This window comes from Chiloscyllium punctatum, chromosome 5 (assembly GCF_047496795.1).
Source record: "Chiloscyllium punctatum isolate Juve2018m chromosome 5, sChiPun1.3, whole genome shotgun sequence".
Lineage (NCBI taxonomy): Eukaryota > Metazoa > Chordata > Chondrichthyes > Orectolobiformes > Hemiscylliidae > Chiloscyllium > Chiloscyllium punctatum.
In genome coordinates, this window is record NC_092743.1 from 35,741,465 (window position 1) to 35,767,380 (window position 25,916).

The 25,916-nt window shown below is 42.3% G+C and overlaps 1 protein-coding gene across 1 annotated transcript in view; it reads left to right on the top strand.

Moving 5' to 3' along the window:
- The first annotated feature begins 11,363 nt into the window (after positions 1 to 11,363).
- The window catches only part of slc22a13b (solute carrier family 22 member 13b), a 39,537-nt gene continuing 24,984 nt past the window's right edge, over positions 11,364 to 25,916 (top strand). Inside the window, exons 1-2 of the mRNA XM_072570031.1 lie at positions 11,364 to 12,595; positions 24,061 to 24,164. Of these exons, the coding sequence (XP_072426132.1) occupies positions 12,218 to 12,595; positions 24,061 to 24,164 (482 nt within the window). The 5' untranslated portion in view covers positions 11,364 to 12,217. The remainder of the gene's footprint in view (positions 12,596 to 24,060; positions 24,165 to 25,916) is intronic.

Here is a 25,916-nt window from a genome sequence, read left to right on the forward strand (position 1 = left end):
GCCACCTCCAAAAAGACCCCACTACCAGGGATATATTTCCCACCCCACCCCTTTCCGCCTTCTGCAAAGACCGTTCCCTCCGTGACTACCTGGTCAGGTCCATGCCCCCCTACAACCCACCTTCCCACCCTGGTACCTTCCCCTGCCACCGCAGGAATTGCAAAGCCTGTGCCCACACCTCCTCCCTCACCTCCATCCAAGGCCCTAAAGGAGCCTTCCACATCCATCAAAGTTTTACCTGCTCATCCACCCATATCATTTATTGTATCCATTGCTCCCGATGCGGTCTCCTCTACATTGAGGAGACTGGGCGCCTCCTAGCAGAGCGCTTTAGGGAGCATCTCTGGGACACCCGCACCAATCAACCACATCACCCTGTGGCCCAACATTTCAACTCCCCCTCCCACTCTGCTGAGGACATGGAGGTCCTGGGCCTCCTTCACCACCACTCTCTCACTACCAGACGCTTGGAGGAAGAACGCCTCCTCTTCAGCCTCGGAACACTTCAACCCCAGAGGATCAATGTGGACTTCAACAGTTTCCTCATTTCCCCTCCCCCCTCCCCCCCCCCCCCACCTCGCCCTAGTTCCAAACTTCCAGCTCAGCACTGTCCCCATGACTTGTCCTACCTGCCTATCTTCTTTTCCACCTATTCACTCCACACTCCCCCTGCCCCCGACCTATCACCTTCATCCCCTCCCCCACTCACCCATTGTACTCTATGCTACTTTCTCCCCACCCCCACCCTCCTTTTGCTTATCTCCACGCTTCAGGCTCTCTGCCTTTATTCCTGATGAAGGGCTTTTGCCCAAAACGTCAAATTTACTGCTCCTCGGATGCTGCCTGAACTGCTGTGCTCCTCCAGCACCACTAATCCAGAATGCTGAGCTGGTGGGTTTGTTTTCAGACATTTTGTCACCATGCTAAGTAACGTCATGAGTGAGCCTCTAGTGAAACGTTGGTGTTCTATCTCACTTGCTATTTATGTCTTGGTTTGTTGTGATGGGTGATGTAATTTCCGGTTCAGTTTCTATGAGGTTGGTATATGGGGTTCAAATCTACATGTTTGCGAATGGAGTTCTGGTTTGAATGCCAGGCCTCTAGGAATTCCCTGCATGTCTTTGATTAGCCTGACCCAGGGTGGATGTGTTGTCCCAGTCGAATTGGTGTCTCTCTCTGTGTTTGGATTCCAGTGATAGGTGGTTATGTCTTTTTTGTGGCCATTTGGTGCTCATGTATCCTGGTGGCTAGTTTCCTACCCATTTGTCTAATGTCATGTTTGATACAGTCTTTGCAGGAACTCCTGTACAACAGACCAAAACGGGAAGACGCTACACACCCAGAGACTCTAGCCATCCTACCATACATCAAAGACATTTCAGTGATGACCACCAGGCTACTCTAATTAGAGGCAAAATAAAATGCAGATGCTGGAATACAAGGTAGACTAGCAGGAGGCTGGTAGAATACAGCAAGACAGGCAGCATCAGGAGGTGGAGAATTCAATGTTTCGGGTGTAACCCTTCTCCATTAACAAACATTTAGATTTGGACCCAATTTACCAAACACTCAAACAGAACTGGAAATGGTATCACCTACCACAACAAACCAAGGCACATACATAACAAGTGGGATCGAATGCCAATATTACCTCGCATGGTGGTGAAACGTCTGAGAACAAGCCCACCAGCTCAGTGAGCAAGCCTACACCGAGGCCAGGTGAATGTGTGGCTCAAGATTTGATGTAGGCAGGACGCTTTTAGATTCCTTGATCATGACCCATTTCCAAGAAGGTGGGACCTGTGCAAGTGGAGTGGTCTTCACCTGAACCAGAATGGGACCAAAGTCCTTACAATTTGCTGATGCTGTGGAGGAGCTTAAACTGTTTTTGCCAAGGGAGGAGACACAGCATACTTTTAAAAAGGGGCCAACATGGAGTTAGACATGTTTCAAAGGGGTAAGCTGAGGCTGAGTGTCCTCTATTTAAATGAAAGGAATAGTATAGGTAAGACAGATGAATTAAGGTTGTAGATTGGCAGATGCAACTGCAGGGCTATTGCCATCACACAGATGTGGTTGAGGGAGGGGCAGGACTGAATGTTCCAAGAACAGAATCTTCAGGAAGGACAGGGTAGAGTATAAAAGTGAAGGTGGTGTTGCATTATTAATTAAGGAGTCAATTACTGCAGTAAGAGGGGATGATAGCTTGAAAGGATCTTCAAATAAGGCTTTCTGGGTGGAGTATAGGAATAAAATTGTGCAAACACAGTGCTGGGAGTGTATAATAGACTCCAAACAGTCTTCAGAAATAGAGGAGCAGATTTATGGGATGATTACTGAGTAGAAGTCTACATTAGGGGATTAAGATTATTTGGGATCGAACTATCAGAATGTATTCATGAGAGCCTTTGATATTAAAATGCGAATGTCCTCCAAAGTACGATGCAGTCTGAGCGTAGTACTGCAGAACAAAAACAGATGGGCATTCAAGGTGGCATTGGGGTGCATTTTAACAATAATAACAAAATGAAGTGTTTTGGTTATGAAAAAGGGGTGAAAATCATCTGCTAAAAAGGGTTTCAGAATAGGCAAAGGCAAATTTTATTAAAATAGTCTGTCCACAGAAGCGGCATGGTGGCTCAGTGATTAGTACTGCTGCCTCTCAGCACCGGGGACCCAGGTTTGATTCCAGCCTTGGGCAATTGCCTGTGTGGAGTTTGCACATTCTCCCCATGTCTGCGTGGGTTTTCTCTGGGTGCTCCAGTTTACTCCCACAATCCAAAGATGTGCAGGTCAGGTGAATTGGCCATGCTAAATTGCCCATAGTGTTAGGTGCATTAGTGAGAGGGAAATGAGTCTGGGTGGGTTACTCTTCGGAGGGTCGGTGTGGACTTGTTGGGCCAAAGGGCCTGTTTCCACACTGTAGGGAATATTTAAAAAAAGACTGGAAACAACTGATTTTGTGTAAATCTAGAGCAGAAGTGTGGAAATTTGCAAAAGAAATTGGGGAGAGTACAGATCTAAGATGTTCCTTTTAAGGTACGATGTAGGAGCAACAAGTCCAGACAGATCTGTGTGTCTCAGAACATTCAGGACTGGATAAGAAGAAAATGAGGCTTTCAACAGGTACAAAGGAAGTAACTAATGGAAGCCCCAGTGGAGAATACAAAGTGCAGTGGGAACTTAAAGCAATTAGATCAAAGTTGGGGCATGAGTTAATACTGGCAAGTAAGATTATGGAGAAGTCCAAGATATTCTAAGTATATCAAGGAGAAGGGGATAACTAGAAAAAGAACCGGGCTAATTAGGGTCAAGGGATGTGCATGGAGCCAAAGGATACTACCAGGCTATTAAGTACTTTGCATCTGTCTTCACTTGCGAGAAGGTGGATATAGGTATAGAATTTGGGAAAGGGAACTGTGGTGGTTTTGAGTAAACTGACGTGAGGAAGTTTTGGCGGGCTTAAAGCTGCTGTAGGAGACATTGGAGAAAATTAAACAGGCTTCGACCCAAATTTTTAATTCATCTTTGGCCACAAGGGCGGTGCCAGAGGACTGGAAGAAAGTGAGGATTGCAGATGCTGGAGATCAGTCGAAAAGTGTGGCACCGTAAAAACACAGCAGGTCAGGCAACATCCGAGGAGTGGAGACAGCTCTGGTAATTACAGACCAGTGAGCCTTATTTCAGTTGTGGGTAAAGTGTTGGAAAAGGTTATAAGAGTGAGGAAATATAATCATCTAGAAAGGAATAAGTTCATTAGGGATAGTCAGCATAGTTTTGTGAAGGGTAAGTGGTGCCTCACAAACCTGATTGAGTTATTTGAGAAGGTGACCAAACAGATGGATGAGGGTTAAGCAGTTGATGTGGTGTATATGGTTTTCATTAAGGCATTTAATAAGGTTTCCAATGGTAGGCTATTGCACAAAATATTGAGGCATGGATTGAGGGTGATTTAGCAGTTTGGATCAGACATTGGCTAGCTGAAAAAAGACAGAGGGTGATATTTGATGGGAAATGTTCATCCTGGAGTTCAGTTACTAGTGGTGTACCACAAGGCTCTGTTTTGGGTCCACTACTGTCATTTTTTTAAACAACCTGGATGAGGGCGTAGAAGGATGGGTTAGTAAATTTGCAGACGACATTAAGGTGGTAGAGTTGTGGATAGTGCCGAAGGATGTTGTAGGTTACAGAGGGACATAGTTAAGCTGCAGAGAAAAGCTGAGAGATGGCAAATGGAGTTTAATGCAGAAAAGTGTGAGGTGATTCACTTTGGAAGGAGCAACAGGAATGCAGGGTACTGAGCTAATGATAAGATTCTTGATAGTGCAGATAAGCAGAGATATCCTCGTGTCCATGTGCATAGTTCCCTGAAAGTTGCCACCCAGGTTGATCGGGTTGTTGAGAAGACGTAAAGTGTGTTAGCTTTTATTAATAGAGAGATTGAGTTTTGGAACCATGAGATCATGCTGTAGCCGTACAAAACTCTGGTATGGCCGCACCTGGAGTATTGCATACAGTTCTAGTCACCATATTTATAGGATGTGGAAGTTTTGGAAAGGGTTCAGAGAAGGTTTACTGAGATGTTGCCTGGTATGGAGGGAAGATCTTACGAGGAAAGGCTGAGGGACTTGAGGCTGTCTTTGTTCAAGAGAAGAAGGTTCATAAGTGACTTAATTGAGACATGTTAGATAATCGGAGGGTTACATAGGGTGGACAGTGAGAGGCTTTTTCCTAACACGATGGCTAGCATGAGGGGGCACATCTTTAAATTGAGGGGTGATAGATAATAGGACAGATGTCAGAGTGGTAGGGGGTGGAACGCACTGCCTGCAACAGTATTAGACTCACCAACTTCAAGGGTATTTAAATAGTCATTTGATAGGCATATGGACGTAAATGGAACAGTGTAGGTTCAAAGTGCTTCAGCTTGGTATTACAGTCAGTGCAACATTGAGGGCTGAAGGGCCTGTACTGCAATGTTCTGTGTTCTATTACGTGTATACATCCTGCTAGGATTTGCTTTTCCAAAATGCAGCACCTCTTATCTATTAAATTAAACTCCATCTGCCACTCCTCAGCCCATTAGCCCATCTGATCAAGATCCCATTGTACTCTGAGATAACCTTCTTTGCTGTCAACTCCATCTCCGATTTTGGTGTCATCTGCAAACTTACTAACTATACTGTCTATGTTCACATTTAAATCGTTATGTAAGTAATGAAAAGTAGTAGACCCAGCACCGATCCTTATGACCCTCCACTGGTCACAGGCCTCCAATCTGAAAAGCAACCCTCCACCATTATCATCTGTATCCAAATGGCTAGTTCTCCATGTATTCCATGAGATCTAACCATGTTAACCAGTCTTCCATAGAGAACCTTGTTGAATGCCTTACTGAGATTCACATAAATCAAGTCCACTGCTCGTGAGATGTGATTTCCCATGCACAAAACCATGCTGACTATCCCTAATCAGTCCTTGTCTTTCCAAATACACATTAATCCTGTCCCTCAGGATTCCCTCCAACAACTTACCCACCACCAAGGTCAGGCTTACCAGTCTATAGTTCCCTGGCTTGTCCTTACCACCTTTCTTAAATAGTGGCACCACGTTAGCCAACCTCCAGTCTTCCGGCACCTCAGCTGTGACTATCGATGATATAAATCCCTCAGCAAGGGACCCAGCAATCACTGCCCTTGCTTCCCACAGAGTTCTACTGTACATCTGATTAGGTCTTGGGGATTTAACCACTTCTATGGGTTTCATGATCCCCAGCACTACCACACCTCTCTAATATAGATACGTTTCAATATGTCACTGTCTATATCTTCCACATCCTTCGCTACAGTAAACACTGATACAAAACATTCGTTTCGTATCTCCTCCATCTGCGGCTCACACATCAGCTGTCTTGCTGATCTTTGAGGGGCCCTATTCTCTCCCTCATTACCCTTTTGTCCTTAATGTATTTTTAAAAACCCTTTGGATTCTCCATAACTCTGTTTGCCAAAGCAATCTCATGTCCCCTTTTTCCACTTCTTATTTCACACTTGAGTATACTCCTACTGCCTTTATACTCTTCTAAGGATTCTCTCGATCTCTCCTGTCTATACCTTACATATGCTTTCTTCTTTTTCTTAACCAAAACCTCAATTACTCTCATCATCCAGCATTCCCTACACCTACCAGCCTTTCCTTTCACCCTAACAGGAATATACTGTCTCTGGATTCTCATTATCTCATTTCTGAACGCTTCCCATTTTCCAGCCATCCTTTGCCCTCAGTCAGCTTTTGAAAATTCTTGCCTAGTACCATCAAAGTTTGCCTTCCTCCATAGAGTCATAGAGATGTACAGCATGGAAACAGAGTCTTCGGTCCAACTCATCCATGCCAACCAGATATCCCAACCCAATCTAGTCCCACCTGCCAGCACCCGGCCTGTATCCCTCCAAATCCTTCCTATTCATATACCCATCCAAATGCCTTTTAAATGCTGCAATTGTACCAGCCTCCACCACTTCCTCTGACAGCTCATTCCATACATGTACCATGCTCTCGTGAAAACATTACCCCTTAGGTCTCTTTTATATCTTTCCCCTCTCGCCCTAAACCTATGCCATCTAGTTCTGGACTCCCCCCACCCCAGGGGAAAGACTTTGACTATTTATCCAATCCATGTCCCTCATGATTTTATAAACCTCTATAAGGTCATCCCTCAGCCTCTGACACTCCAGGGAAAACAGCCCTACCTATTCAACCTCTCCCTCTAGCTCAAATACTCCAACCCTGGCAACATCCTTGTAAATCTTTTCTGAACCCTTTCAAGTTTCACAACATCTTTCCGATAGGGCCCCTCAAAAATCAGCAAGGCAGCCTTTGTGTGGAGCCGCAGGCGATGGGGGAGATACTAAATGAGTATTTTGCATCAGTATTTACTGTGGAAAAGGACATGGCAGATCTTGAATGTCAGGAAATAGATGGTGACATCTCGAAAAATGTCCATATTACAGAACAGAGGAGGAAGTGCTGGGTGTCTTGAAATGCATAAAAATGGATAAATCCCCAGGACCTAATCAGGTGTACCCTAGAACTCTGTGGGAAGCTAGGGAAGTGATTGTTGGGCCTCTTGCTGAGATATTTGTATCATCGATGGTCACAGATGAGGTACAGGAAGAGTGGAGGTTGGCCAGTGTGGTGCCACTGTTTAAGAAAGGTGGTAAGGCCAAGCCGGGGCACTATAGACCAGTGAGCCTGATGTTGGTGTTGGACAAGTTATTGTAGAGAATCCTGAAGAACAGGGTGTACACATATTTGGCAAGGCAAGGACTGATTAGGAATAGTCAACATGGCTTTGTGCGTGGGAAATCATGTCTCACAAACTTAATTGAGTTCTTTGAAGAAATAACAGAGGATTGATAAGGGCAGAATGGTAGATGTGATCTATATGGAATTCAGTAAGGCATTCGACAAGGTTCCCCATGGGAGACTAGTTATCAAGGTTAGAGCTCAGGGAATACATGGAGAACTAGCCATTTGGATACAGAACTGGCTCAAAGGTAGAAGACAGGGTGGTGGTGGAGGGTTGTTTTTCAGACTGGAGGCCTGTGACCAGTGGAATACCCCAAGGATCGATGCTGGGTCCACTACTTTTCATCATTTGCATAAATGATTTGGATGTGAGCATAAGAGGTATAGTTAGTATGTTTGCAGTTGACACCAAAATTGCAGGTGTAGTGGACAACAAAGGAGGTTATTTCAAATTACAACAGGATGTGTAGATAATTTAGATAAATCCAATTTAGAACTTCAACTTTTAGATCCATTCTGACCTTTTCCATCACAGTTTTAAAACTAATAGAATTATGATCACTGTCCCCAAACTGCTCCCCATGACACCTCAGTCACCTGCACTGCCTTATTTCCCAAAAGTCAAGTTTTGCACCTTCTCTAGTAGATGAATCCACATGTTGAACCAGAAACTTTTCTTGTACGCATTAACAAATTCCCCTCCATCCAAACCCTTAACACTATGGCTGTCCCAGTCTGTCTGGAAAATTAAAAACCCCTGCCATTGCCACCCTAATAATCTTAGAGATAACTGAAATCTCCTTACAAATTTGTATCTCAATTTCCCGCTGTCTATTAGGGGGTCTATAATTTTCATCAGCAAAATTTTTGATGATTTCATTGACATGGTGGAGTGGGGGTTGTTGTACACCTAAAGTTGAGAAAGAATGCAATCTATTGTAAGTTAATTGAAATCCTACATTGGGCAAGAAGTGGGAAGTAATTTTTTTTGGTGTAGACAAATGAGAAGTGAGGCAATTCTAATAGAAATAGTGAAACATCTGCATCTTCCTCGCCTTTGCACCCATCAAACTGGTCTTTCAGAGCAATTCGGTAAGAGTACCTCCTTCACTGTTTCCCTTTATGAAATTTTCTTTCTCCTTTTAACGTCAATTTACTTTTGAAAACTACTATTGACTATGTATCCCCCATGGTTTCAAGCAACTCATTTGAAATCCTAATCTAAAAGCAAAATGATATGGATCTGGAAACCTGAAATTAAAACTGAAAATGCTGGCAAAGCTCAACAGGTCTGGCAATAAAATGTAGAGAAAGAAATTGGGTTAATGTAACAGATTCTATTAAAATTCATTCCATATCCAAGGTGAGGTGAGGATGATATCCCTTGATGTCAAAAGCCACATTAGACTAGATGTGATTTCAAGGAACTCTAGCAAGTTGTTGGGAATTGGGGCAGGAGGAGTTGGATAGAGATCTATCCTGTTGCTATTATACCTCCAACATGGGAAGATGGCTGTGGTTGTTGTAAGTCAATCATCTCAGCTCCAGGACATTACTGCAGGAGTTCTCCAGCACAGTGTCCTGGGCCCAACTATACTCAGCTGCTTCATCAATGACCTGCCCTCCATCATAAGGTGAGAAGTGGGGATGTTCGATATTGATTGCACAATATTCAACAGCATACTAAAGTAGGTCATGTCCAATATTTAGGGTCAGACTGAATAGTGATAAGTAACGTTCAGACTAAACGCATGTTTCATATTGATAAAGACAATCTGACCAGAGTCCCTTGACATTCAACAACACTACCATCATTGAATCCCTACTATAAGTATTCTAGAGATTTGTCATTGACCAGAAAAAGAACTGGGCTAGCCTTATAAACGCAATGGCTACGAGCAGGTCAGAGGTTTGAAATACTACAGTGAATAACTCACTTCCTGATACCTCAAAGCTGATCTAAATATCTATCTTCCACAAGTCAGGAGTATGATCGTATACTCCCTATTTACCTGGATGAGTATAGCTCCAATTGCCCTTGACACAATTCAGACAAAGAAGTCTGCTTGATTGGCAGTGGGTGGAATGAATGTGGCACCAATGCTCAGTAGGAGCAGTGTGTCCCATCTGCAGAAATGCAAGGACCTTAGTCACCATTTTTCAAACACACAACCACTTCAATCTATAAAGATGAGGATAGCAGATAAGAACACCACCAGTTTCAACATCCTGACTTAGAGTTATATTTCCATTCCTTCAGTATTACTGGGTCAAAATCCTGGGACTCTCTTCCTAATAGTATCATGCCTCTACCGACATCATGTAGATTGTTACAGTTCAAGAAGGCAGCTCATGACCATCTTCTCAAGGACAAGCAATAAATGATTGCCCAGCCCACAATAACCAAATAAATACAAATCCCAATTAGTTGTAGAGAAAAAGTTCTTCCTTCTAGATATTTTAACAATCATTTTCAAACAGTACTCCTGGTTATTGTTGCAAAGTAAATAACTTAAATGAAGTAGAATGAATGAGTGACGAGGGATAGTGATGAACAAGTGAGACAGCATGGCCAACTAAAATGTTGACAAAGTGCAATGATTTGTTTTAAGGGCCTTGAGCTCAAAATATTGAAGTTCTGATAAAGTTGCATGCGTTCCTGATTAGACTGCAATCTGCTGTCCTCATTATACAAATGAACAGAAGCACTGGCAAAAGAGCAACACCCAAAAGAGATGTTTCACAAGGATAGTATCAGAGCTGAAAGATCAAAAATAATTGGCTATGTTGTGGCTTTTTGTCTTTAGAAGAGAAAACTGAAAGGTGGCCTGATTAAAGGTTTAAAGTTATGAATGTTTCGATGGAGTAAATGGCGATAATATATCTCTGTTGGTGGAACAATCCAAAATGAAGGGTCACAAATACAACATATCATAGAATATAGATAATCAGAACTAGAGTCGTACTGAAAAATAACATTTAGTTAAAGATTTTGTGTTGAACATCAGAGCAATTTAAGAAATGTCAAAGTAAAGGGAAAATTCATACAGTATTAGAAGAGAGTGCTGATTGATTGGCAAGTGAGCTGAGCTTGGTAAAATCATTTCCATTGAGAATGTACCAGTTAGTGATGATTGAAAGTTAACTGCTACATTTTATTTAAATATAAGCAAGCTAGGTTCCACCTGATTTATTAGGGCTATTCCTGCATGGTACAGCTACCTTGATCAAATAATGTCTCTCCTGAGGCCATCACTTCTGTTGCTAAAAGGTGCCCAGGCTACCTTGCATTACCCTGGAGGATTAAAGAATCTGGATTACAGGTGAGGTTAGCTGCTACAGTGCTAAAATGCTGCTGTCAAAACAAAACGTTCTGCCTTTTGCAGGAAAGAATAATTTGATATCTAAATTTCAATTCTGGTATGATGTTCACTATGTCCTTAATACTTACAAAACTCATAACATAGTGCCTAACATCCAATCGGATTCTGCAGTTAGGCATTATTTGCTAGATTTCTTGAAATATGCAAAGGATTAAGCTAACAACCAATTTAGAATTGTCAGTCGGGCTCACAGTATGGCACATATATACTACAGTCTAATTATATTAATACATAGGTTTCTTCTTTCTAGACAGAACGAATATGTACTCATACTGTGTCTGTTTCATCACAAAACCATTCTTTGGTTCATTCCTCGTGATAATGCGTTGACCAAAGTCAAGCTGCTTGCTTTAAAATTTAAACAAAGCTTGGCAGTAAATTGTCACTCCTCATTTACTGGTCCATGCCCCATGGAAATGCCTCTATCAATCAGCACACTTTCTAAAACAATAGTAATAGTATAGTATATCTTGTGAATTGTCCTAATGGTTCAGATCAAAAAGCGTTGACCATAATGTGTCTTCTCTGAGTAATACTCAACTTTTGTACTACAAAATGACAAATTGAGTTAGGCAAATTAAGGAGGATATGGCTTTAAATGCAATGTGTAGTTCTTGAGTTTGTACAGTATGAATTGAAGTGGCATATGCAATGAAAAGCTTGGTGTCCCTTGCTCGAGCATAATGTTTGTATTTGGTTACTAATTAACAATTGAACATGAAACGATGCCTCCTCAAGTTGTGGTGTGCTTGGGATTTCCTCAGTTCATAATCCTATTGGTTATTCTCTTCATGGAGGTTGGAACAAACCACTCTATCAGCGACTCCAACATAACTCCAGTCAATAATTACTTCATGTCACACACTCTGTTTCTTTTTTCCAATCATGGATTTAATTCATTTGGCGACTAGACAAGGCTGAACCAGTTTTCTTCAACTGCAAAGCTGCCAAAATCCCAAACTCAACACCTCAAAGAATAAAAGCAATAACAAACAAGAACTGGTGTGAGTTCCTTAAATCGAACACTATTCCAACTTGGAAACGTATCGTCTTTCCTTCACTATTACTCGGTCAAAAGCCTTGATCATCTTTCCTCGTAGGGCTTCTTTCAGCTTGAAGCTTACAGTAGGTCAAGAACGTCATTCGCCATTACATTCTCAAGAATAATTAGGAATGTGTAATAGATTTTCGACCTGCGAAGCCCACGTTTATGAGGCCATTAAAATGTTATGTAGCTTTTGGATTTAGAATCGCTAGTACCTTTGAACCATTGGCAGTTGCTTATTCTTTGCAAATAAAATTGAGCCTGTAAAGTCACTTTGTCAATTGTTCAGAGCAAACATACAAAATCAATCTTTGCCCTAAGTTGACATTCTTTCGTTTGTTACACAATATAGCAACCATTAGCTTAAATGAAGAAACTGTGGTTAATGGTAATCACAGCTGTCACTGAGCATAAATACAGTACACTTTAAAATTCAGACATTGTATACTGTAGAATTAGCACCATCAAAAGTGAAGACAACATGAGTGATTTTGGAGAAATCCTGAGAGCTGTGGGAGAATTTGGGCCATTCCAGAAACGTTTGCTCATGTTGCTATGTTTGCCGAATTTCTTCATGGGTTTCCACTTGATTGCTCAGGTTTTTACTGGTGCAAGTGTCCGCCATTATTGTCAGACCAATTGGATCTTAAACATCAGTGCTGGTTTGGCCAAAGAAGAACAATTGCTCTTGACTCTCCCGAAGGAAAACAATGGCTCTTACCAGAAATGTGAAATGTACAAGCCAAGTCCAGATAAAGACATGGATTGGATACGATTACACCTCAATCAGTCTACGGTAGCATGTGAAGAAGGCTGGGTATACGACACCTCACAATATAGCTCGACACTGGTAACAGAGGTTTGTGCTTTTTTTTTTCAAATGTAAACAGTTCTGCACCTTGCTAGTGATGGTGAGAGAAGGCAAACTCCCATTTGTTGCTTGTTTCCGGTGACTCACTTCACACAGGCAGTTAGCATGGAGAGCTGTTTACCATGCCCCATGCCGACAGCAAATGAAGTAGCTTTAAAATACATTGGGAGCAGTTTCTGAGAAATGATAAAAGCATGTAAATGCATTGGAAACAGTTCAGAGATGGTTTGTTAACAGGCCAAACGTGTATCTGCTGGATGCTAGAAGGATTGAAACATACAAGATTCTGAAGGGTAGGTTTGGGAAAGATGTTTCATCTTATCAAGGAATCTGGACTTAGAGGTCACTTTATAAATAAATTGCCCATTTAAGACAAAACAATGAGAATAGTTTTTTCTCCTCACGGAGGGAGGTGAGTCTTTGGAACTCTCTTGAAAGGTGATAAAAGCAGAATCTTTGAATATTGTTTTGACAGAGAAGGATTGAGTCTTGAAAGGAAGGGAGTGAAACCCACAGCGAAGGGAGGTGGGAATGTGGAGTAATCAGAACAGACATGATCTTATTGACTGGGGGAGCAGGATCGAGGTGCTGAGTGGTCTATTCTTGTTCCTAATTCATTTATTCATATGTATGTGAGAGCTCAGGAAAATGAGACGAGATGAATGAGAATAGGGAAGAACGCCAGCAGTCATGTAAAATGTAATACTGTTCTTTCATAAAAGCTGCCTTTGGAAAGCTGCTTGTGAGTAATACTAGTAGTAGAGAAAAAAACCACTGAAATAAGCATAGTTAAGCAGAACCAACAATAATAATTTGGGAACTGCATTTCAATGTTGTATATACCCTTTTAATCTAGTTTCAGAGGACTTAGAATCATAAAGATGTGCAGCATGGAAACAGACACTGGGATCCAACACTTCCATGCCGACCCGATATCCTAAATTAATCTCATCCCATTTCCCAGCGTTTGGCCCATATCCCTCTAAACTCTTCCTATTTATATACGCATTCAGATGCCTTTTAAATGCACTCGTCTCCACCACTTCCTGTAGCAGCTAATTCCACACACACCACCCTTTCTGTGAAAAGGTTGCCCCTGAGGTCCATCTTTATATCCTTCCCCTCTCACCTTAAACCTATGCCCTCAAGTTTTGTCTCCCCCACCTGGGGGAAAAGACCTTGTCTATTTACCCGATCCATGAACCCTTATGATTTTATAAACCTCAGCCTCCGATGCTCCAGGGAAAACAGCCCCAGCCTGTTCAGTCTCTCCCTATAGCTCAAATTCTCCAATCCTGGCAACATCTTTGTAAATCTTTTCTGAACCCTTTCAAGTTTCGCAACATCTTTTCGATAGGAAGGTGACAAGAATTGCACGCAATATTCCAACAGTGGCCTAACCAATGTCCTGTACAGCCGCAACATGACCTCCCAATTCCTGCATTCAATACTCTGACCAATAAAGGAAAGCATACCAAACGCCGCCTTCACTATCCTACCTACCTGCGATTCCACTTTCAAGGAGCTATGAACCTGCACTCCAAGGTCTCTTTGTTCAGCAACACTCCCTCGGACCTTATCATTAAGTGTATAAGTCCTGCTAAGATTTGCTTTCCCAAAATGCAGCACCTTGCATTTATCTGAATTAAACTCCATCTGCCACTTCTCAGCCCATTGGCCCATCTGGTCCAGATCCTCTTGTAATCTGAGGTAACCTCTTCGCTGTCCACTATACCTCCAATTTTGGTGTCATCGGCAAGCTTGCTAACTATACCTCTTATGCTCACATCCAAATCGTTTATATAAATGATGAAAAGTAGTGGACCCAGCACCGATCCTTGTGGCACTCCGCTGGTCACAGGCCTCCAGTCTGAAAAACAACCCTCTGTCTTCTACCTTTGAGCCAGTGCTTTTTCCAAATGGCTTCTTCTCCCTGTATTCCATGAGATCTAACCTTGTTAACCAGTCTCCCATGGGGAACCTTGTTGAATGCCTTACTGAAGTCCACATGGATCACATCTACCGTTTTGCCCTCGTCAATCCTCTTTGTTACTTCTTCAAAAAATTGCAATCAAGTCTGTGAGACATGATTTCCAATGCATAAAGCCATGTTCCCTAATCAGTCCTTGCCTTTCCAAATACATGTACATCCTGTCCCTCAGGATTCCCTCCAACAACTTGCCTACCACCGAGGTCAGGCTCACTGGTCTATAGTTCCCTGGCTTGTCCTTACCACTCTTCTTTAACAGTGGCACCATGTTAGCCAACCTCCAGTCTTCCGGCACCTCACCTGTGACAATCCATGATACAAATATCTCAGCAAGAGGCCCAGCAATTATTTCCCTAGCTTCCCACAGAGTTCTAGGGTACACCCGATCAGGTCCTAGGGATTTAGCCACCTTTATGCATTTCAAGACATCCAGCACTTCCTCCTCCATTAATATGGACATTTTTCAAGATGTCACCATCTATTTCCCTACAGTCTATATCTTCCATATTCTTTTCCATAGTAAATACTGATGCAAAATACTCGTTTAGTATCCACTCCATTTTTTGTGGCTCTACACAAAGGCCGCCTTGCTGATCTTTGAGGGGCCCTATTCTCTCCCTAGTTACCCTTTTGTCCTTAAGGTATTTGTAAAAACCCTTTGGATTCTTCTTAATTCTATTTATCAAAGCTATCTCACATCCCCTTTTTGCCCTCCTGATTTCCCTCTTAAGTATACTCCCACTGCCTTTATACCCTTCTAAGGGTTCACTCGATCTATCCTGTCTATACCTGACATATGCTTCCTTCTTTTTCTTAACCAAACCCTCAATTTCTTTAGTCATCCAGCATTCCCTACACCAACCAACCTTCCCTTTCACCCTGACAGGAATATACTTTCTCTGGATTCTCGTGATCTCATTTCTGAAGGCTTCCCATTTTCCAGCCGTCCCTTTACCTGTGAACATCTGCCCCAATCAGCTTTTGAAAGTTCTCGCCTAATACCGCCAATATTGACCGTTCTCCAATTTAGAACTTCAACTTTTAGATCTGGTCTATCCTTTTCCATCACTATTTTAAAACTTATGATTGCTGGCCCCAAAGTATACCCCCACTGACACCTCAGTCACCTGCGCTGTCTTATTTCCCAAGAGTAGGTCAAGTTTTGCACCTTCTCTAGTAGGTGCATTCACATTCTGAATCAGAAACTTTTCTTGTACACACTTAACAAATTCCTCTCCATCTAAACACTTAACACTGTGGCAGTCCCAGTCTATGTTTGGAAAGTTAAAATCCCCTACATAACCACGCTATTATTCTTACAGATCGTGGAGATCGCCTAACAAATATTTTTCTCAATTTCCCGCTGACTATTAAGGGGTCTATAATACAATCCCAACAAGGTGATTATCCTTTTCTTATTTCTCAGTTCCACCCAAATAATTTCCCTGGATGTATTTCTGGGAATATCCCCTCACAGCACAGCTGTAATGTCCCTCCCCCACCCCTCTGCCTCCCTTTCTATCCTTGTAGCATTTGTAGCCTGGACATTAAGCTGCCAGTCTTGACCACCCCTGAGTCAAGTTTCTATAACTGCTATGATATCTCAACTCCATCTTCCTAACCATGCCCTCAGTTCATCTGCCTTCCCTAATAGGCCCCTTGCTTTGAAATAAATAAATAAATAAATTGTTAGTCCTACCTTGTCCCTGTCTGCCCTGACTGCTTGAGTCATTTCTGTTGTCAACTGTACCAGTCTCAGATTGATCTCTTTCCTCACTATCTCATAGTAAAGGAAGTAATCTAGATATTACTACTCTCGAGGACCTCCTTTTTAAATTCCTGCCTAACTCTCTATAATCTCCCTTCAGAATCTCAACTTTTTCTCTTCCTATGTCATTGGTTCAATGACCTCTTGCTGGCCCCTCATCCCATTGAGAACATTCTGCACCCTCTCTGAGACATCCTTGATCCTGGCACCAGGGAAGCAACACACCATTCTGATTTTTCGTTGCTGGTCACAGAAACGTCTGTCTGTACCTCAGACTAGAGAATCCCCTAACACAATTGATCTCTTGGAACCTGACGTACCCCTCGTTGAATTAGAGCCAGTCTCAATAGCAGAAACTTGGCTGTTCATGCTATGTTCCCCTGTGAATCAATCACCCCCATTTTCCAAAACAGCATAGTTGTTTGAAATGGGGATAGCCACAGAAGACTCCTGCACTAGCTGCCTCCCTCTCTTACCTTTCCTGGAGTTAACTCATCTATGTGACTGTATCTGAGACTTTCCCCCCTTCCTATAACTGCCATCCATCATATACCGTTGCTGTTGCAAATTTCTCATTGCCTCTAATTGTCTCTCCAACTGATCCATTTGATCTGATATGATTCACAAGCAACAGCATTTATTGCAGATATAATCCACAGTAACCTATAAACTCTCCTTAAACTCCAACATCTGACAAAAACGCATATCACTCTACTAAAGGCCATTTTTGCTCCTTCACAATCTACAGACCCAGAAAATAACACCGTCTTATTCCTCTACAAACACTGCTCTAGGTTAAATTAATAGTTATGGCTTATATTTTAAGTTTAATCAAGAGACATATCTCAAAAAACATATAATCAAGAAAGAACCCACTCTACTCACTACTGCAGACTTTCTGTCGGCCACACTTAAAACTATTAACTGATCTGTTTCTGTGCTGTGACTTCATCCAAACAATTCCACCAAGATCAGTTGTGAATTTCACTGTTCGTTGATTTTCCCAGATGCACTCCGATGTCCTGCATTACATGAATTCAAACAGCAAAGGCAGTAACTGTGCAGGTTTACTGTGATGTTTCTTTCTCTCTCGCTCTCCTGCACTGACCTTCCCTCACCATGTGCTTCCATTGTCTGTACTTCTCCCTTTTTAAAACGGCTGTTGCTTTGACTTCTTTTTCTCCAAAGTTCCAAAACAATGCAACAGCATATGAAACAGTAATTATTACTCCTGGAATTCAAGGAAATCACCTCCAACACCTAAAATACCTCAAAAAAGGAGCAGCTGTTACAGCCAGAAATTTTTCTCGTCCTCTATCTTGGAATATCCAGAATCCTCAGGAGGCATTTGTGGTGGACAATGGTGATAACTTATAAAACCCTTTTACTTACTGTGCTATCTCTGAGAATCTCATTCTGATATCAATAAGTGCAATCTCAATTCCCATTCACTATGTATCCACACTTTATCTTCCCTCAGTAACAGACTATCACAACATCTACTTGGTCATAAAGCAAAAACAAAAGACATAAAACAGAAACTATACCCTCTATCAGTCAGGTAGGCCTCAAAGTGATTAACGCCTTCCCCCATCACTTCACAGTGAAGAAAATTGCCACTACTAAACTTTCAAAGCTGACAAATGGCTATTGCAAACACATTATGCCCCCTGACTCTTAGTGGTCTTCATATTCCAACCCTGAAGGCTAGTCTGGCTGATAGACATCAACTCTACATAGAACTCCAAGAACTCATTCAGAATACCCCTCCCAGCGACAACAATGTTGTCTTTGGTGATTTTAATGACAATGTAGGCTATTACTGCCAGACATGAAAGGGAGCATTTGAAAACCATGGAGTTGGTGACTACAATGAAAACGGACATCCATTCTGTGCAGGAATATAGTTGTCTTAACCAACGCCTATTTACAACATAAGACCACATGTTGTGTACCCCTCTCTAAACACTGGCACCGAATACGTTACATCTCGATGTGTGGTCTTAATCATGGAATCATAGAATCCCTACAATACAGAAGCACATCATTCAACCAATCGAGTCCATATCTTCCTGTAGAGCCATTATTTAAGAAGTGAGGGTAAGCAAAAGGCAGGGAACTATAGACCAGTAAGCCTGACATCAGTGGTGGGTAAGTTGTTGGAGGGGATTCTGAGGGACAGGATTCGGAAAGGCAAAGACTGATTAAGGATAGTCAACATGGCTTTGTGCGTGGCAAGTAATGTCTAACTATCATGACTGATATTTTTGAAGCAGTGACAAAAAAGATTGATGAAGGCAGAGTGGTGGACATTTTCTATATGAACTTGAGTAAGGCATTTGACAAGGTTCCGTATGGTACACTGGTAGGCAAGATCCAGAGAGAACTAGCCATTGGATACAAAGTTGGCTCAAAGGTAGGAGACATAGGGTGGTGGAGGAGGGTTGCTTTTCAGACTGGAGGCCTGTGACCAGTGGAGTGCCATAAGGATCAGTGCTGGGTCCACTGCTTTTTGTCATTTATGTAAATAATTTGGATGTGAGCATAGGAGGTACAGTTAGTAAGTTTGCAGATGACACCAAACTTGGAGTTGTAGTGGACAGTGAAGAAGGTTACTCAGACTATAACAGGATTTTGATCAGATGGGCCAATGGGCTGAAAAATGGCAGATAGAGTTTAATTTAGATAAATGTGAGGCGCTGCATTTTGGAAAGGCAAATCAGGATTTATACAGTTAATGATAGGGTCCTGGGAAGTGTTACTGAACAAAGGGACATAGGGATGCAGCTTCACAGTTCCTTGAAAGTGGAACCTCAGGTAGACAGCCTGTTGAAGACATTTGGTACGCTTGCCTTCATTGGGCAGTACATGGAGTTTAGGAGTTGGGATATCATGTTGCAGCTTCTACAGGACATTGGTTGGTTAGGCTGCTTTCAGAATGCTACATTCAACTCTGGTTTTCCTATCAGAAAGATGTCGTTAAATTTGAAGGAAGTCAGAAAAATATTTACAAGGATGCTGCTAGGGTTGGAATGTTTGAGCTACAGGGAGATGCTGAATAGGCTGGGGCTGTTTTCCCTGGAGCATCGGAAGCTGAGGGGTGACTTTATAGAGGTTTATAAAATCATGAGGGGCATGGAGAGGGTAAATAGAAAAGGTCTTTTTCCCTGGGGTGGGGGAGGCAAAACTACAGGGCATTGGTTTAAGGAGAGAGGGAAAAGAATTAAAAGCGACTTGAGGGGCAGCTTTTTCATGCAGAGGGTGGTGCATGTATGGAATGAGCTGCCAGAGGAAGTGGTGGAGGCTGGTACAATTACAGCATTTAAAAGGTATCCGGATGGGTATATGAATAGAAAAGGTTTAGTGGGATATGAGCCAAATGGGACTAGATTAATTTAAGATATCTGTTCAGCATGGTTGAGTTGGAGTGAATGGTCGGCTGTCTGTTTCTGCGCTGTACAACTGTGTGATCGATAAAGTTAGAGAAGCTGGGATTGTCCTCCTTTGAACAAAGGACGTTGACAGAAAATTTGATAGCAATATACAGGATTGGAATGGGCTTTCTGATAGGTTTCTAATGCATTTAATTGTGTGTAAACGTATATATAAGACACAAAAACAGATTTGCTAGAAGAGTTCAGCAGGTCTGACAGCATCTGAGAAATCTGAAACTCTGAGAGAAATCGAGAGTTTTTATATAAATATTTTTATTGAAAACCTTTTAAAATCTTTTACAAAATATTTATGCACAAAGAAAAAAACGTCATCAAAACAGGAAAAAAGGTAGTACAAGAAAGGCCATAGCACAATATCATTGTTAATTAATGACCTGCTATTCTACCAAAGCAAACATACCTACTTAGTTTAAACTAAACTACAAACATATTAAATAAATACTAACTTAAACTAAATTCAAATAACTTAGAATATAATGAGATATTATTTAATTTATCTCACTCATCACACCTCCACTGGGGCTCTCATCCCTGGGAGTATTATTGTACCCATATTCTTTTTCCCCCCGTCTCCTCGTCCTAGGGCCTCACGGACACCCAGACTGATTCCCACAGTTATACCATATCCAATTAATATTGCTGATAAGTCTGCGTCAATATCATTTAGAAAGGGCTGCCACCCCTTGTAAAACTGCTCTGTTTTATGGTGCACCATATTTGTGAGGTAGTCTTGGGGGAGATGCTCCATCACCAAGCTACGCCACCCCATAAGACCTGGGGGGTTTTCTGATGCCCAGTTCACCAGAATGTTCTTCCTTGCACAATGGGTAAGAATATTATACAATCTCTCCCTATGTTCCCCTAGAGAGGGCAATTTGGCAACCCCAAAAGAAGAAATACCAGATCCACATTAATTTCAATCCCCAGGATGTCCTTTAGCTCCCTTACTATAGCACCAGTATCTCTGGGGTCTTACAACCTGACCAATAGCAGTGTGTAAGACTCCCTATACTAATGTTACATTTGGGATACCCTGGTGACACTCCTCTCTTGAACTTAGCTAGCCTCTCTGGTGCCATATGAGCCCTGTGCAAGATCTCCTGTTACATACTGAGATTTTCCTTACATTCCCACCTCCGATGAAATATCCTCTCCTAACTCTCGATTTCACGTCCTACAGAGTCCTTCCATGTCCCCCAGAGCGCGACCTTTCTGTAAATGACATAAAGTACTGAGTGAAAGAGCCACTGTACACCAGAGTACTCTTTTCTCCACATCTGATTTGTAACACTGAACCAGGAATGTGGTCTTCCTCTGTATATAGTCCCTTATCTGGAAATATCGGAAAAGGTCCCTAATAGACAATCCATACTTCTGACTTAACTGACTAAATGACATCAGGACCTTCCACCTCAAATAAATCTCCCAGGCAGAAAAATTCCTTATTCTCTCGTGCCTTCAAGCCAGAGTCCATTATCCCAGGTTTAAATCCTTGGGCCCCCACCAATGGGGTAAATGGCGAGTCTTAGACCAATTGCCCTTGGCTTGCCTCATTATCCTCCAGGCTTTTACCGTACGTAAAAAATTTGGACTTTTACACTGCTGGGTCACGGATTTCATCTTGTCCATGAATAGTAACTTAATTAAAGGACATCTTGACTGCGATGCTTCAATATCAAGCCAAATCGACTCTGAATTCCCCCATACCCATATGTTAACAGAGGACTTATTTGGTATTTCTTCAAATCTGGAAGATCCACCCCTCCCTCTGCCTGTGAAAGCTGCAATTTAGTGAATTTAATTAGAGGACACTTGTGGTACTAAATAAAGGTCCCTAGCCAACCACTGAGCCTCCGTAACACTTGGCTAGGTAACAACAACGGGAGCAACGGGGTACAGCAATGGAGGAAGAACATTCATCCTAATCAGGGCTATTCGGCCTAACCATTATAATAGTAACCCCTCCCACCAGTGCAACTCCTGTTTTATCCTCTCCAATAGTTGTACATAGTTAGCTTTATACAGCTGGTGGAAGGAAGGGGTAATAAAAATTTCCAGTACAAAAAACCTTTTGGTGACCATCTAAATGGGAACTGTGTTCCATCCTTCAGGTTTGGCCCCTCCACTAATTCACCTACCAGCATGGCTTCCGATTTTGCAAAATTGATCCTGTAATCCGAGAAACCACCACATGGATTAATTGTTTGGATCAATCAAGGAACAGACATCTCCGGATTGACCAAAAACAAAAGGACGTCATCAGCATATATAGGGATCTTATGCTCCCCCATTCCCACCTTTGGCGCTACTATTTCAGGATCCCTCCTGCTAGTTTCAGCTAACAGTTCAATCGCCAAGGTAAATAACAGCAGTGATAAAGGACACCTCTGACAACTATCTCTTCCAATATTAAAGTTATTTGACTTAATACCATTTGTAATGACTGCCGCCTTAGGATCATTATACAGTACTGCCATATCTAACAAAAGATCCCCCCAAACCAAAGCTCTCTAGAACCTCAAATAGGTACGGCCATTCTATCCGACCAAACGCCTTTTCTGCTTCAAGGGAGACCACCAAACCCCGGAATCAATCTTTGCTAATGTACCTGTACTGTGTTCAGTACCCTCCTAATATTGTTGAAGGAGCTATGGCCCTTAACAAAACCTGTCTGGTTTTCTCTTATAATATGGGGAAGGACCTTCTCCAACCTCAGAGCCAACATCTTGGATAAAATTTTGAAATCTACATTCAACAGCGAAATTGGTCTGTATGAAGTACATTCTTCGGGGCCCCCTTTCTTTAAAATAGCCTCCCCAAGAGTAGGTGGTAGACAATCCTGTGTATAAGAATATTTGTCCATCCCGAGAGAAATCAGAGTTAATGTTTCTGGTCCAGTGACCCTTCTTTACTGTTAACCCTGCTTTCTCTCCACAGACACTGCCATACCTGCTGAGCTTTTGCAGCAACTTCTGTTTCTGTCTCTGATTTACAGCATCCACAGTTCTTTTGGTTTTTATGATATATACAATATCAGCTTTCATCTGTCAGTTGCCCCATCAAAGTTCTCATCTGTGCCATCTGTAACAGGATCGATGTGCAGTGCCCTCCCTCTGTCAAGCTGACAGCTCTGCCATCCTCACCTTTTGTCCTGATTACAGTCCATTCATGTCTGGTATCTCAGCACATCCAGATCCTAATCTTCCCTTTCACAGTGTACCAGTATCTATGGTGATCACCGTGAGTGTAAAGGCTGTGATGGTTCTGCGTCTCCTTCATTGCTCTCTTATTAGTTTTTTTTCCTCTGTCTGGTGAATTTCATACTTGTTAGATATCTGAAAAGAAAATGATCTGAGGTAATATTGTCATACAGGAGTGGAGTACAGTAAGAGGTACACCTTCTGTATCTGGTGCATCAAAAAGAGTGAGATTAAGAGAAGTGAAACTTGGGGAGGATTCGGTATGAGGATACTGCCAATTACTATGATTTCACCATCACCATTAGCTCCAATCTCAATTAAGACATCCCAATAGTGGTTAATACTGAATTGTCAATGTGATTAGGAAATTCTGGCAAACCATTTCCTTTCATCTGGCTCTTGCTGCCTCCTGTTTTATGCCATTTAGTCATCTGCAAAAGAGAGACAAATTGTGCCAGTGAGTGCCATGCATTTGGCTGATGGCTTTGTCATAAGGATGCAGCCTGACAAGTGTGTGTGTGTGTGTGTGTGTGTGAGAGATTGGAGCAGGGGCTGAGGTGCACTTGGTGTGATATAGAGGTGATTTTTTTTTCCCTGGGTGAGATTGGACAGGTCAACCTGGATACTGCACCTCGAGATTGCCATAGTGACTGTCAATCGAGTAGGCTGCAGCCCTGCTGATTGGCAGAAGTCATGGAGGCACGTGGTGATACTTCCATATCACGGATCCTCCAGGATTCTGATACTTTTTCAATGGACTCAGAGCTAGGCAGGGCTGGTGCTGAGGGCAGACTGGCTGTCAAGTGTGCTGGGTGGAGCTCTCAATTGTTTAATTCGCTTCTCAAGGTAACTTCTTTTGTTACTTAATATTAATAATAATATGTTTGTGTGCCAGTGGAATAAAGAATCTCTGAACTGAATTTTCATGCATTCACTGTACATTGTTCTGTATTGCAATGATATAGCAACTGAAGAAGGATTTGCTCCTCCCTCTTTTAACCAAGCCCTCTTTCTAACTGGGATTGTTTCTCACTCTTCAGTTTGATCTGGTTTGTGATGACAATTGGTTAAATCAGCTCTCACGGTCCGTTTCCATGTTTGGACTTTTTGTTGGTGCCTTGGTGTTTGGTCCACTAGCAGACAGGTAAGAACAAATTAAATACCATAAAACCACTCCAACTGATGATTTATCATCTAAAATAAAATGTTTGTATTCACTCATAGCACATAGGCATCGTTGCAGCATTTATTGCCCTGGAGAAGGTAGCGGGGAGCTGCCATCTTGAACAGCTACAGTACTTGTGCTGTAGTATGACTCACAATGCTGTTACTGAAGGGATTTAACCCAATGACAGTGAAGGAACAACACTACATTTCGAAGTCAGCATGTTGAGTGGCTTGAAGGGGAATTTAAAAGTGGTGGTGTTCCTGTTTATCTGCTGCCCTTGTCCTTCTAGACGGAAGTGTTTGTGGGTTTGGAAAGTGCTGTCTAAGGATCTTTAGTGAATTTCTGTATTGCATCTTGCAGATAGTACACACCACTGAGTGTCAACGGTGAAGGAATATGTTTGTGGATGCGTTGCCGATCAAGTCGGCTACTTTGTCCTTGTTGGTGTCAAACTTCTTGAGTGTTGTTGTTACCCATCCAAACAAGTAGGGAGTATTCCATTACACTCCTGACTTCTGTCTTGTAAATTGTGGAGTCAGGAGATGAGTTATTGGTCACAGTATTCCATGCTTCTGACCTACTGTTAAAGCACTACATTTATATGGCAAGTCCAGTTCAGTTTTTGATCCATGTAATTCCCAGAACACTAACATTGTGGGACTCAGTGATGGTAACACCATTGAATGTCAAGGAGCCAGTGGTTAGATTGTATCTTCCTAGAGGTGGTCATTGCTTGGCATTTGAGTGGCATAATATACTTGCCAGTTTTTAGCCCTTGCTTGAATATTCTCTGGATCTTGTCATATTTGGGCTTCAGTGTCTGAGGAGTGCAACTGGTGCTGAACATTATGCAATCATCAGCAAACATCCCCACTTATGACCTTATGATGGAGAGAAGATCATTGACAAAGCTGCTGAAGATGGTTGGACCTAGAACACTATTCTAATGAACTCCTGCAGAGATGCCCTGGAGCTGAGATGACTGACCTCCAGAAATGACAACTGTCGTCCAGGTTTTGCTAGAGCACGTTGATGCCACATTGGGTCGATTGTGGCCTTGATATCAAAGGTTTTCACTCTCACTTCACCTCTGGAATTCAGCTCTTTTGTCCGCGATTGAACCAAGGCTATGATGAGGTCAGGAGCTGAGTGACCCTGGCAGAACCCAAACTGGGCGTCACTGAAGGGATTATTGCTGAGCACGTGCTGCTTGATCGCACTGTTGATGACACCTTCCATCACTTTACTGATAATCCAGAATATACTGATGGGGCAGTAATTGACTAGGTTGGATTTGCTCTGCTTTTTGCATATTTGAGCAATTTTCCACATTGTTGGATAGATGCCAGTGTTGTAGCTGTACTGTAACAGCTTGGTTAGGGATGTGGCAACATCTGGAAAATAGTTCTTTAGTACTGTTGCTGGAATGTTGCCAGGGCCTATAGCCTTTACAGTATCTAATTCATCCAACTATGTATTCATATCACGTGGAGTGAATCAAATTGGCTGAAGACTGGTAAGTGTGATGCTGAAGACCAGTGGAGGAGGCTGACATGGATCATCCACTTGGCACTTCTGACTGAAGATTACTGCACATGTTCCAGTCTTATCTTTTGCACTGATGTGCTGGGCTCTCCCATCATTAAGGATGGGGATATTTGTGGAGCCTCTTCCTCCAGTGAGTTGATCAACTGTCCACCAACATTCATGACTGGATGTGACATAACT